Below are 12,656 nucleotides of genomic sequence, written 5' to 3' on the forward strand. Positions count from 1 at the left end.
TAGGGTAGCTTCCTCTCCTTTTGTGTCCTTCCGGTCTTCTTGGTGAACAGTGTCATATAATATGTTTTGCCCAAGTTGACTACTTTCAAATTTTTGTACGTGACTCTTGACTTTACTTTTTCTGCGGTTTCTAAACGTAGAACTAGTTCCACTGTGTTGCGAAAAATGTTCAATTTTACGTCGAACATCTCTGCCCTCGAGAGATTTGTCTTGACTTGTTATACTAATAATATTCTCATGTTAGAGAACAGCCTCAGTCGCTCTCTTAAAATGGTCACGATGACACGCCAAGAAAAGTACGCGTCACTGAAGCCCAATCTGTTTCCAAAGTCGTCTATTATCGGGCGGGCGGGCAGAGCGGGGTACGGCCGGGCCGCGCTGGGCCCTATTCAGGCGTTAGGGCCAAACCCTTCTGACCCCGAGTCTACGCACCCCCCTCTGAGGTTCCCTGGCACCCCGCTGCATGGACTGATCTACTATTTGCTCCACTCCTGTCCTGAGGTCGCCATTAGCTGAGGCCACAATGGGAACACTCGTGAATATGCAGAGTCGGCAGACAGTCAGTGGTTTAGACTGTCATGCAAAAAATCAAAAACACGCACATGATAATGATGGTTTTGGGTGGCGTGATTTAGTCGCATGCTGCTGATTTCTGAGAGATGGGATTTGTTTAAGAGAGAAGACGTTGTCGTTTGTCATTGATTTATGCAACTTTACACACACATTATTCTACACAATGTTACATGACGGCCCCTTTTTAAAACAAAAACACGATACGATTGACAAGATGGAGTTGGACTTTTGCATGCTGAGTATACAGGGATTTAAAACATGAAGAGGGTGGAGTAGATCGATACGACAGCAAATCGTCCTAATAAAAGGTCTCTTCTTTAAATAACATTAATGTCTTGCTTTTGTGACTTACAAACAAGGAAAATATATAACATATATACACAATCATGTTCCCCAAATTTGTGAAAATTGAGTATTTGTCGACATAACACAATAACACATTTCGTACTCTTTAAGCTTTTCACCTTAACGATAATATAATACATTTCATACAATCATTCAATAATCTTTATCACTAGTAAAATTTTTGTTTTGCCCCATTTTTAATTAAAAATACATTATTTCACACATCACAATAGTATCTGTGGTGTTCCCCCGAGGCGAGGAAACGGTATAATATAACTCTGTGACCGGCGGCCCGGGCGAGCGGAACCGCCGCTTAAATAAATACAAACTTTGGTATGCTTAGTTTAGAGCGGGGTGGCCAGACCATAGGCCGTGCGATGCGACACTGGCCGCTGTACATCGCCAAATCTGATCGGGACACTTATGCCCTTCCCCTTTGCCAAGAGACAATAAAAATGTAACAACAAATAAATTATAGGTTCGATGGCGCCGAGCAAAGAGAAAGCATCCCGCGCACGGCAGTCCCTCTTAACTCCCCTCTCAGCTAGAAGAGCTACAATCAAAGTGTTCCACATCAGATGGTTTGCAATACAATTTTGGAAAACAAATTGGCGAGGGGCCTATAGCCAGCCAACGCCCCGCTTCGCTTCGCCTCACACGCGCGCTGCTCGACAGCCATTTTCACGAGGCTAACAAGTAAACAGTTTACAATCAGAGATCTGAGGCTTGGATTTGACCGGGACACGCCTCGGGGCGGGACGAGCCTAGGGAAGGACAGGAACCGCTTCGCTCCGCCCGGTCGCGAGGCGCCCCGGTCACCCATTGAACAGGATATCACACTTAACATCAGGTGAGACGACGCGGATTGTGATTTCAAAATCACAGATAATAGGATTCAGTGAGACCGATCACAAGGGAATCACACCAAACACAAAATAATTAGCTCTCCCGACTTTAGCGGCTTGCGCTCTGCGCCGCTGCCTGCATCTACAACATTACAACCACAAAGGTACAACAACAATAACGTGTTTGAACTAAAGGTCTCTAGGTAATTTGTCTCTGCACAAATTAAAGATGAAAATATGGAACTAGAGTAAAAAGCTAAGCAGTGGGAGCAACTTAAAATGATAAAGCCTCTTATCGAAAACGTACGAAACAATGGTAACTTTGAAGGTTCATATCAATCTATAAAACAAATTACAAACAAATTACAGATTTAGTACAGAATTAAATTTTTATATACTAATTTTGAACAATCACAATCCCTGTGTCGAGCTGAAAGACGCGCGCATACTGTCGGCACGCGGATACACATTCATTCACGCACTCACTTTCACACGCACACTTACACACAACAACAAGCATACTGACTTTCTTCTCACATCAACTCTTCAGAAATGAAACACACAGATTTCAACAGGTAACGTCAAGAATGTATCAAAAGAGGTGTGCCCAATAGCACACCACCGGTTGCGCACAACATCCAGAAGACTTTTAACAGTTTCATTTGTAAAGAAATGAGTTTACAGAAGATTCTTGATTTAACAATCATGCTTGAACTCTGATAAGAAACATAAAATATAAATTGCACAGTTTTGTTTGTACAAGGCCCATTTATGACTTCTAGGTGATTCTATCATTGCAGTAATAATAATAATCAATAATAATAATAGCAATAACATCACTTAACATCTCAGAAATAAAATAATAATTTAAATTATAATTTGTCTTTAGTTTCTCATAAAATTGCTTTGTACTCGTCTCTACAAGTCTTCATAGATCACTTTGTTGACACTTTGCAGTGCGTGCAAGTCCCTTAACAACAATAAGAGCCACATGACTTTTTCTCTAAAAGAAAAAAACTGAAACAGCGCCTCAGTACTGTCCTCACTTTGGCGGAACGCACAGCGAACAGAAATAAATAAGTGCGAGCAAATAATAATTTAACTAGGATAACATGTTGCACATTTCTGCGATGGCGGGTGACTGCGGGCTGCGCCGGGCTGGACCGCGCACTGCGGGGGTAGTACGGTTGGGAACCTCGGAGGAGCTCCCGAAGCTCATCACGTGTACTCGGACCGCCAACTCGCCTGCAGAGACACAAGACACGTTAGAGACTGTCCACAGTTGAGAGGAGCGGGATGAGTCATGGCACAGAGGCTCAATGCTGCACTTACCATGGAGTTGGAGGTGGCCGCTAGCCCCAGGGACCCCGAGCCTAGCGCGGACAGCGAGCTCATGTGGTGGTGGTGGTGCATGGAGGGTGCGGCGGGGTGTGGGTGGCCCGCCCCTAGGCCGCCGTGCGGCGCCGGTGCGGGCGCTACGAAGCCCTGCAAACCACAAAAACACACGAGTTAGACCACCGACCACCTTCAAGGCCTCGATGAGGACGAGGGCTGCGCGCTGCGCGTGCTTACCTGATGATGGTGCACGTTGGAGCCGTGGTACCAGTGGCTCATGGCCGCGGCCGCATGGTGGGCGGCGGGGTGCAGCGCCGCGGCGCCCAGGTGGTGGTGAGGGTTGGTGTTGAACGAGCCGGGGTAGCCGCCGACGCCCTTGCCGCTGGGGTCCAGGGGCTTCATCATCTCGGACATGACGCCCGACAGGCTGAGGCAGCCGCCACCTCCGCCCTTCTTCTTTTTCGACTTGGACGACAGCTTGCGGTTCCTTGTCTGGATGCCCTCCTTCTTCATCGTCATTGGTCGGTTCACCTGCGGGCAAAAGAGACAAAGAGGGGGTTAGCATGGCACAGTATGTGCGAGAGAGACGGCAGCGGGGCGCGTCGTGTCGCGTCGCCTCATTCATTCATCAGCAACGCCGGCTTCGATTTTTCCGAAATGTATGGAAATGAGGGGGCCTGTGGGTCAGCAGGTCCGTCCCGAGTACGTCCCGGGTCCCCCGGAGTCCCTCAGGGTACGTCCCACGCGTCGCGGCCGGGTCGGGCCGGGTACCGACGAGGACGAGGAGGTACCGCAGTACCTCATTAATATTCGTTCTGCGGCGCGGTAAGGACCGCGTCGAACCGACGAGCCTGAGGCCCCGCGTGCTCGACCCGCCCCTCACCACCCCGCCTCACCGCAACCCTCCACGCGCTGCCATCGCTTGCAGACGTCGCAGTCGCGCCTCGCGCCCCGTCCACACTTTCAGGTGTCTCAATTTTTATTTCTTTTACAACTTTTATATTCTATCACATATCGGTGCGGCGCACTGGCCGCCAGGGACGGCCGTCGTCACCGTTCGGTTCGGCGGCGTGGTGGTTCGGGTCGGCACGATCAGGGTCCAGCTCGTATACAAGCTGTTTGGTTCCAGACGATTTGAAGCCGATGCACGCCGATATGGGATGGGTTCGGAGGGGGGAGGAGTAGAGAGAGGGGTATAATTGGTGAGGGGATAAGGAGATTTGGGAGAGTGAGAGAGACGGGGGGGAGGAGGTTGCTACAGGTCCAGTGTGGGTGATTAAAGCGCAACAGCCATCGAGCTGGACTGCCCCACCCCCACTCTCAATAAGGTGAGAGGGACCTCATTCCAAATAGCGAGGTGGGGTGGGGCGTCGTCTGCGACGGGTATGTTCTCTGCGGCATTCAATCCACATCATGGGGCTCACGTGAGCCACTCACACACACGCGCGCGCGCGCTCACGCAGGTCGTGCCTCATCACCTGAAAATGAGCCGGGCATGATGAGCAGGACATAGTTCACAGATTAGTGCCCCTTTGGTCCGCGGGGGGTCGCGGGGGCGCCGTGCCCGGCCCCTCCTCTGGAGGCCGCGGCGGGGGGCGCACCGTCCCACCAATTACAAGTCGTTTACCGCGGCCCGCGGGGGGCAGGCACCCGCTGCAAGCGGCTGCAAGCGAGTGAACTGATTTCCTCCAGAGCAGAGAGAGAGAGAGGGAGAGCGAGGGAGAGCGAGCGAGCGGGAGTAAGCGAATGAGAAGGTGAACACATCGATAGAAGGCAAGGCCCCCGTCTCCAGGCTGGCTGCTGCTGCAGCAGCTCTCGTGTGCATTTTCGTCCCGGCTCTGCCTCGCTCTGCTCGCCTCGCCTCTCGACACCATCTCCCCGGCTGCCATCCTGGCTACTGTCCGACTGGCCCGTGTACGCGCTGCATCCTGCGCCACGCCGCGCCACTCCACGGTCATGAGGGGGACAAGCATTATGCCGGAAAACCAGCACATAAATCAGCAAAGCAGCGCCGGCCGGCAGTCTGCAGCGAGTTTTGGGGCCAAGTCCGAGCAAGTCCTCCTCGCTCCTCCAGCCTCTCGACGGGCGGGGAGGGAGGGGGAGCGAGAGAAAAGAGGAGGGAAAAGCAAAGAATTGATGAAGCAGCGCTTTATATTGAAATAGAGAGCGGGATGAAGACGGTGACTGATGATCCGTAACACTGGTCCGGACGCACACACGCACGACGCACCACACACGACACCCACATGCTACTGGACCGGCTCCTCCCGCCATGTGCAACAACCAGAGCCATTTTAATTGATCGATTCTAATTGGTTTCTAAATGAATTAGCTGCACTTTGCACCTCGAGACCATTGACTGCGGCGGGATTGCTGTTAGGTACAAGCAAAGTTATGAAAAATGTACTTACAGTACAAATAAAAAAAATCATAGCTGAGCTCGGAAAAAATGTAATAAGGAAGCGAATGAGGGGGTCGAAAATCAGTGCAGGATAACAGAGCAGCACGTGCCAAGTGGACATCACGAAAGAAAAAAAAAGTTTACGCACACACGCGCTCGAAAAAAAGTGGGGCAGAAAATAAATGCGGAAAGGCGACGTGCGCCCGGCGGCAGCCTAGCGTGAGTGACAGAGAGAAGAGCGAGTTATGAGTCGTGGACGTCATACCCGAATGGGTAACAAGACCAATACCGTAGCGGGCGCGCTCATTGTGTGCCGGCCGGCCGTCTTTGGGTAGCGGCATGAAAAATAATAAGTCAAACAACAATAATAATAAAAAAGTAAAAGGAATCGACAAGAAAAATGATAAAAATTAATAAAAAGTAGACACAAGGAGGAGACGCGCGCAGCATTGCGGTGTGGTCCAGCGCAGAGCCGCCGTGTTGTGTCGCGCCACCGCGAGCCTGACACGCCACGCCACGCCCGGCGCGCGAGCCGAACCGAGCGCCGCGCCAGGCCGCACGCAGGCCGCGCCCGTCACGTCAATTGACGTTCAGCGACCATGGAGCCGTGCGTGGCGACTTTTTCTTCTTCCCATCGCATTTCATTTTCCGCTTTATCTGAGCTCGCTGCTGAATTTATGACGGACATTGGAATCAGTCAGCAGACGGAGCTCGTCAGTCACACGACAGCGCGCCGCGCGCGGGAGCGACAAAAGCATTGCGAACCGACAAATGAGATGGCCGATAGCTGCCTGCCTGGGCGCGCCCCGGTACCGATACATCGATAGCCGCACCGATAGCCAGCGAGATATCGATCGGTGCCGTGGGCGGGCCCGGCCCGGGACCCCTCCCCGCACGGCCGCTGGCGCCGGGCCCGGCTGCTGTGCCCCACCAGCCACACCAGTGCGAATTTAAAACGGATCTGCTTCTGTGGCGCGTGGCGGGGCGCGGCGGGGCGCGGCGGGGTGCGGCGGGGCGCCCAGCGCGCGTTAATAGGAGAACGCACACCAATTCCCATCTGCCAAGAAACTGTCGCGAGTCCTGCTCGGCCCGGCCAGCGCAGCCTACTGCCGTACTGCGCCCATTCATCAGGTGGAAAAGTAGTGGCAGGGGTAAGGGCAGGCGACTAACTAAATACCCGGCAAAAATCTGATTAGTTGGGTCGACAGAAAAAGGGAGGAAAACTAATCACTCCGAAGACATTTTTTTAGGTCGGTGTAAAGGGGTGCAGCAGGCCTACCGCCCACCTCACCTGCCCGCGCCCCACACTACTACACTGCGGGGCCAATAATGAACCATGACTAATGCCCTTCTGGACCCATTGTTGCCACCCAGCAGAGTGAATCCTGGCGCTGCGCGGCGGGGCGCCCTCTTGCGCCAGGCCGCCTGCTGCCTCCTGCCTCTCTCCCCTCTTTCCTCCTTGGACGCGCAAGCCTTTCTCTTCCTGTTACATTTCCCTTAATATCCCCAATGAACAAAATGAAACCATTCCATTGTCGGAGATTCGCGATGTCGGTGGCGCATCGCAGGGACTTTCTGCCTGCACCAGCGGCACGCCGCGTCCACCCAGCCAACTGAGACCGACCGCCGTGACGAGGGCGAGCAGCAGGTCCCCGTCGGTCGCGATAATAACCGAACAAGAAAATGTCCCCAATGACGCGAGCCGAGACTGGACACGGTGCGGGCGCGTCCTGTTGCGCCGCGTACACTACACACACCGGGCCAGGGCAGAGCTTCACGGCGACTCGATAAATATCCTCTGTCATTGCAGTGAGGATTCCGCACATTCCGCGCGACGAGTCAGTCCGGCCGTCGTGCAGGGAGGGAGGGGGAGGAGGAGGGCCCAACCTGCCAGCCGCAGGAGGAGAGCAGCAAGAGAAGAGACGTAAAATGAAAATTTTCTGCCATAAAACAACACAATATTACTCCAAACAAAACATTCCCAACAGCACCACGGCCTCCGGAGCAAGCAGCGCGCTCCGCCAGGTTGTTGGGGAGGGGGAGGGAGGGGGAACGGGGGGGAACAAGAAGTAGTGAGCCCGGGCTGGACTTCGGCTCGGCTCGCTACCAAGCGCAACACCTCGCTCGAATAAAATGCAATATTTTATTGTGTGGCCGTGGCTGGGGCCGGCTGGGGCTGGCTGGGGCCCCTGGGCCCACCGAGGGGCTTGTCACCACCACACGAGTGTGCCTGCCCGCTCTGCCCGCTCTGGGGCCGGCTCCGGGCAGGGTCCGCTCCGGGCACCGAGCTCCGGGGCCCCCGGCAGTAAACTTGTACAGTCCGACAACGGACTGCGGGGCCCTCCGGGCGAGCACAGGGAGAAGGAAGAGAGAGGGAGAGAGGGAAGGGGGCGAACGACGCCTGCGTGTTCTCACGTCAGCGACATTGCTTTGCCGTTGGACGTGGCCAATGACGTCTTTCTCGGTCTGTCGGTTTGAAGATATTAAAACAAATTCAATGGGTGAGCACGAATTGAACGGGATGGACACCGCGGGCCTGCAGGACAGGTGACAATCATAGCGGCAGAGTCCAGAACGTCAATAGCGAAACGTCTTAGGGCCACGAGGGCTCCGCTTGGAGAGCGTGCGTGAAAGTCGATATAGGTATATTGTGTGAGTGAGTGTGTTTAGCCAGTTAGTCCTTCTGATGAAGACAGTACAGCGCCCCGTCGCCTTTAACGACTGACTTACTTTTATTTCAGTCTCCAAGTGGCAGTAAATGTCCACGCCGAGTTTGACCTCCCCTCACCTCTCCTCCGGCCTCACTCACGTGTGTGTGTGTGTGTTTTGTACGCTCGGAAACGAGCCGAGCAGTCCTGGGCAAGACGAGCTACTCCTTAATAAATATCGCGTCCTCATTAACGAGGCGATACCCACCCGGGCCGGGGCAGGCACCCACCCAGGGGGACACACTGCCCAAAACACCTGTCAGTCTCATGTGTCCGGCTAGACACCTGCGGACCGGCGGCAGCCAGCTGCAGGTGGCGCTGTCGCACGTCGCGCGCCCGTCGCGTTGTCAGATGCGTGTGCATTACGCCCGGTTTACAGCGCCCGCTGTACGTCGCGCGACAGGTTGCCTTCCCTTTTTATTTTCCCCCTCTCTCTCTCTGCTCCCTCTCCTCTTTACGACTATGCAAACCTCGCCTCTGCCTTGTTAGAGCCTGCCGGCTGGACCCGCGCGCCGTCGGGCCGCTGCCACCGCCGCCTAGAGGACACCGAATAAACACCGCACCAACGACGATCAAGTCGTCTTCACGACCGTGACGAAGGAGGCGTGGCCGTCGGTGTCGATGCGAGGGCCGGCCGCCTCCTTATCGTCACGCCCGTCACACCACCGTCACAACGAGGCGTGTCACACACAGGCTGCCTACCGTTGCTCGAGGGCGCTCGACTCTCTGCCGCGATCCCCGGTCTCGGTCGGATTGCGGTCCAGAAACGCGCCAATGCCACGGCAAGAGGGGGGGATTATCTTCATTTCTATGGCCGCGTGTGTTTTTGTTGCATTACTGTTATTATTATTTTCTGTTATGACGTGTGGATAAAAGGCGATGGCGTGTGCCTTTTGGGTCACCGCATTATGCTGCACGGCTCCAAGAGACCCTCCAGGTATACGGCCAAACCCCTACCGCTCCAGCCTCCCAAAAGAAGAGCAATGCAATTGTGGATCTGCTCCCTTTCTCTCCCTCATACGGCGTCCCGAATTTTTATTCCCACCTGGAGGTATCTGATCTCAAGTCATTTCGCAGACGTCATAAAGAAGAGCAATAATGCACAACAACTAGGGCAACATAACACAAATATACTATTTGGACAATTAAGACACCCTGCGGCGACGACTTTTGATGAAATGGTGAGCCCGCTCTGGTCAGCGGCAGCAGACGCGGCAGCCCCCTCTCTGCTGGAGCGTGGACACACGCACACACACACACTCACACGTGAGCAGGCGAGCGGTCGCACGAAGCGGAGATTAATAGTTTCAAGAAGGCAATGGGCCCTCCCAGCGAGGTGTCACGCCTATGTAAATCAATACCACCGCAATCCCAGTGGCCGTATTGTGTAACTTTATTGGGTGCGAATGGAGCGAAAATGGGTGTCCCCTCTCTTCGTGGGAAGCGCGCTACCAAACGACCCTCCCCTCTGCCCCCCTCCTGGCCGCATTCAAACGCGCGAACGCTCTACGCGCGAAGAGACAAGAAACGAAGTGAACGCATTCCGAGCGCAGCAGCAGCCTCAAGCGTCGCTGGAGAATACGTGCGGCTGTTTGCATGTGCGGCTGGGGCTGAATATAATTTATATCGTCAAAGAGGGATAATAATTGATCCGTTAGCCTCACCTCGGCGCGGCGCGCGCAGACAATGCTCCGGGTCAGCCGACCATCAAATCAGCAGATGGCACAGGTAAACAAACAGGGGTTTGCGTCCGATGAGCGTACAGCCAGAATATGAAAATGAAGAGTATCCAATCGAAAGGCCTTTTCTGATCCACGTTCCGGAAATTGAAAGTAAAAGATGGGAAGGGAAGCAGCGGGGGAGAGGGGTGTGTTCCGGCGGTGCTGCGAGTGGGGGGCGCTCAGCTTGGCGCCAGCGAGGCAATCGCTTCGACACGGCTGTCAGCGGGCGCCTCTAAGCACGCCTCTCTGTCTACGAAATGTCTCTGTATCCCTCTCACTCCCCCCCCCCTCCCGAAAAAACGGCACGATTTTTATCCATGAGTTTTTTTACCCTCTGCCCTGCTACTACCGTTTCTCAGTGATTAAAGGCACTTCCGACGCGGCCCCGGGTGGCGCCGGCGCCGTCACCGCCGCCTCCAGGGCGCTGGGGCTCGCTGCAGTAGTGACCCCGCCGACCTCGGCTCAATATTTCAGCGAGCAGCAGAAGACACACGGAGGGGCCTTAATGAGGGGCCGATCGGAACGCGCGGCAAAAAGCGACGGCGGCGGAACCCACCCCGGGGGGTGGAGAGGAAGCAGGAAGGAACAGAGGAGGGGGGGGGGCAGATATAGGAGGGGGGGGGGAGACTGCGTGTACGCAGAGTCACATGGCATTCCAAAACGGCCATGAGGCGAGCCATGGGGCGATACGTCGTCCACCCTATGACACATCGGAGCAGCGCCGCCACACGCACACACACAACGAGCACAAACCGGAACGGCGCTGTGGCGCCCCCAGCGTGCTTGCGGCGCCTTTTTAATTGACCGTGGCAGGGCAGCACCCCCGCTACGTCGCGGCGGCGCCGGCGTCGCGACGCGCGGGGGGCGACACCCCCCTCCTCCTCTTTCTTCTCTCCTTGGGACACTCCATACGGGAGCAGAAGGAGTATGTGTTCGAGGTGGGGCACACGTCCTAAGCAAACAGGGCGGCAGAAGGGACTCAAAGTGCCGCTCTGCTTTCAAAACAAATAGGCCGGTTGGCGGGGCGTGGCAGCGCGGGGCGTGGCAAGCGAAACGAGGCGAATGTATCGACGCCAATTTGTTGACTTTGACACTCGGCGCTCCGGATGGCGTGTCGTTTGGGGGAGGGCGAGAGGGGGAACGTATGGTCCTGAGGGGACGAGCGGCGGGGCGGACAGCTGAGGCGAGGCAGCGGGCGGAACGCGGCCGCGGGGGAGGAGGGCTAGAGCTGCCCCGCCTGACGGACGGACCGGGGGGGCAAAAAAAGAAAGGTGCCCTAATCGGATGGGCATCTTCCTTGGAAAAGAAATGTGAACAGTCACTTAGGGCCTAAATGGCGGGGGCGCTGCTGCATCACGATTCGCCTGGCGTCCGAAAGAAAACGTCAAAGCGTGAACTATGCCTCGCTATGGCCCGCTCTATGGCGCGGAGCCCTCGCGGCCCGAGGGGGCGGGGTTCGTTGTGACGTCCTCTTTCACCGCGGGCCGGGGCGCCGACCCCCAAACAAAAGCTACCGGCTGCCCGCGGCGGGACGGGATGAGGAAAAAGTGCGTCCTAGATAAAAGGATAAACGGCGCTAAGGGCGCTCTGAAGTCGGCGTCGAATAAAGAGTAACAGTCTTTAATGAACAGTTTTCGCCCGTTTGTTTATGACGAGATGAAGCCGTTGGCCGGCGTCCAGCGGCTTCTATGCACGTACGTATGCGGCGGCCGAAAACACACCCGCGCCAAGGTGTGCGCTGCGCGGGCCTGGCAGGCCCCGGACCACGCGAGGCGCTACATTCACTTGTACCTCACGTAGGAGAGCTGTGTTGATTCATTGATTGGGGTAGGCCGCTACCGCGCTACGCAGCGCCACGCCGCGCCGCAGCGCAACGAGGAGACATGTCGTTGGGACGAACGACGGCCGGGGTATGTCGAATAAACGCGACACAGTTCGAACGAGGCGCGCGCGTCACCACCGCCGCCCAGCGCCCCGCCGGGGCCCCGCGTTCCGAACATTCCTCTGTGCGTGAAATGGTGCGCGGACAATGCGCCGAGATTCCCAACTTAATTGTTCGACAAGCGTTTGTTTTTTGTATTTTTATTTTTTTGAAAAGGTGTGTAAGCTTTTTATTTCGCCGTCATTTACCTTTTTTCCTGCTCGTCTCTCTTGCTCCCCTAATTTGACTTGTCAAAGCAGCATTGTGGCGGGCGTGGCGCGCGGCAAAGTTATTTTTAGCAAATCACCTCGGTAGGGGCAGGTCCCTCTGGCTGCTCCCGGCGCCAGGGACCAACACCACCCCTTAGCCCCGATGACACTCCAAAAACGGGGCGGCGCGGCCGATTCCGTACCAAGGGCCAAGAAAGCCCCCGCGCCAGACTCAAAACCCACAACAATTCACATTACTTGTAAGGAGGCAGCCCCGCGCCCCTCGTGATATTCATACCGACACGACAGGGTCCATCACGGGCTTCAAATAGTTGTGACACGCATGGAATATCAAGCGCCGCTGAGACGCACGCGCGCAGACACGCACCTCAGCTTGCTTTTCTATTTCCAATGCACTCATCACAGTTTTACATGACGGAGATTTGAAGGCACAGATTAACTCCTTTGCTGGGGTCTTGGTCTTCCTTGAGCTTGTGCCAGAGATTCGGGGATTAGATAATCGGGAGGACGCGGAGGAAGAGGGCCCCATGTTGGGGTGAGCGAGGGAGAGAGTCAGGGGCGGAGAGAGTGAGGGGGG

General features: G+C 55.4%; 1 protein-coding gene across 2 annotated transcripts in view; it reads right to left on the reverse strand.

Annotated features, from left to right (window-relative positions):
• Window positions 1–685: 685 nt before the first annotated feature.
• Window positions 686–12,656, reverse strand: part of LOC113215418 (endothelial transcription factor GATA-2) — a 124,887-nt gene continuing 112,916 nt past the window's right edge. For both annotated transcript variants that reach the window (XM_052269439.1, XM_052269437.1), the window contains exons 6-8: window positions 3,336–3,629; window positions 3,096–3,248; window positions 686–3,008 (exon numbers count right to left, since the gene is read on the reverse strand). In XM_052269439.1, the coding sequence (XP_052125399.1) occupies window positions 2,982–3,008; window positions 3,096–3,248; window positions 3,336–3,629 (474 nt within the window). In that variant the 3' untranslated portion in view covers window positions 686–2,981. The remainder of the gene's footprint in view (window positions 3,009–3,095; window positions 3,249–3,335; window positions 3,630–12,656) is intronic.

Source organism: Frankliniella occidentalis, unplaced genomic scaffold (assembly GCF_000697945.3).
Source record: "Frankliniella occidentalis isolate FOCC.00 unplaced genomic scaffold, Focc_3.1 Scaffold92, whole genome shotgun sequence".
Lineage (NCBI taxonomy): Eukaryota > Metazoa > Arthropoda > Insecta > Thysanoptera > Thripidae > Frankliniella > Frankliniella occidentalis.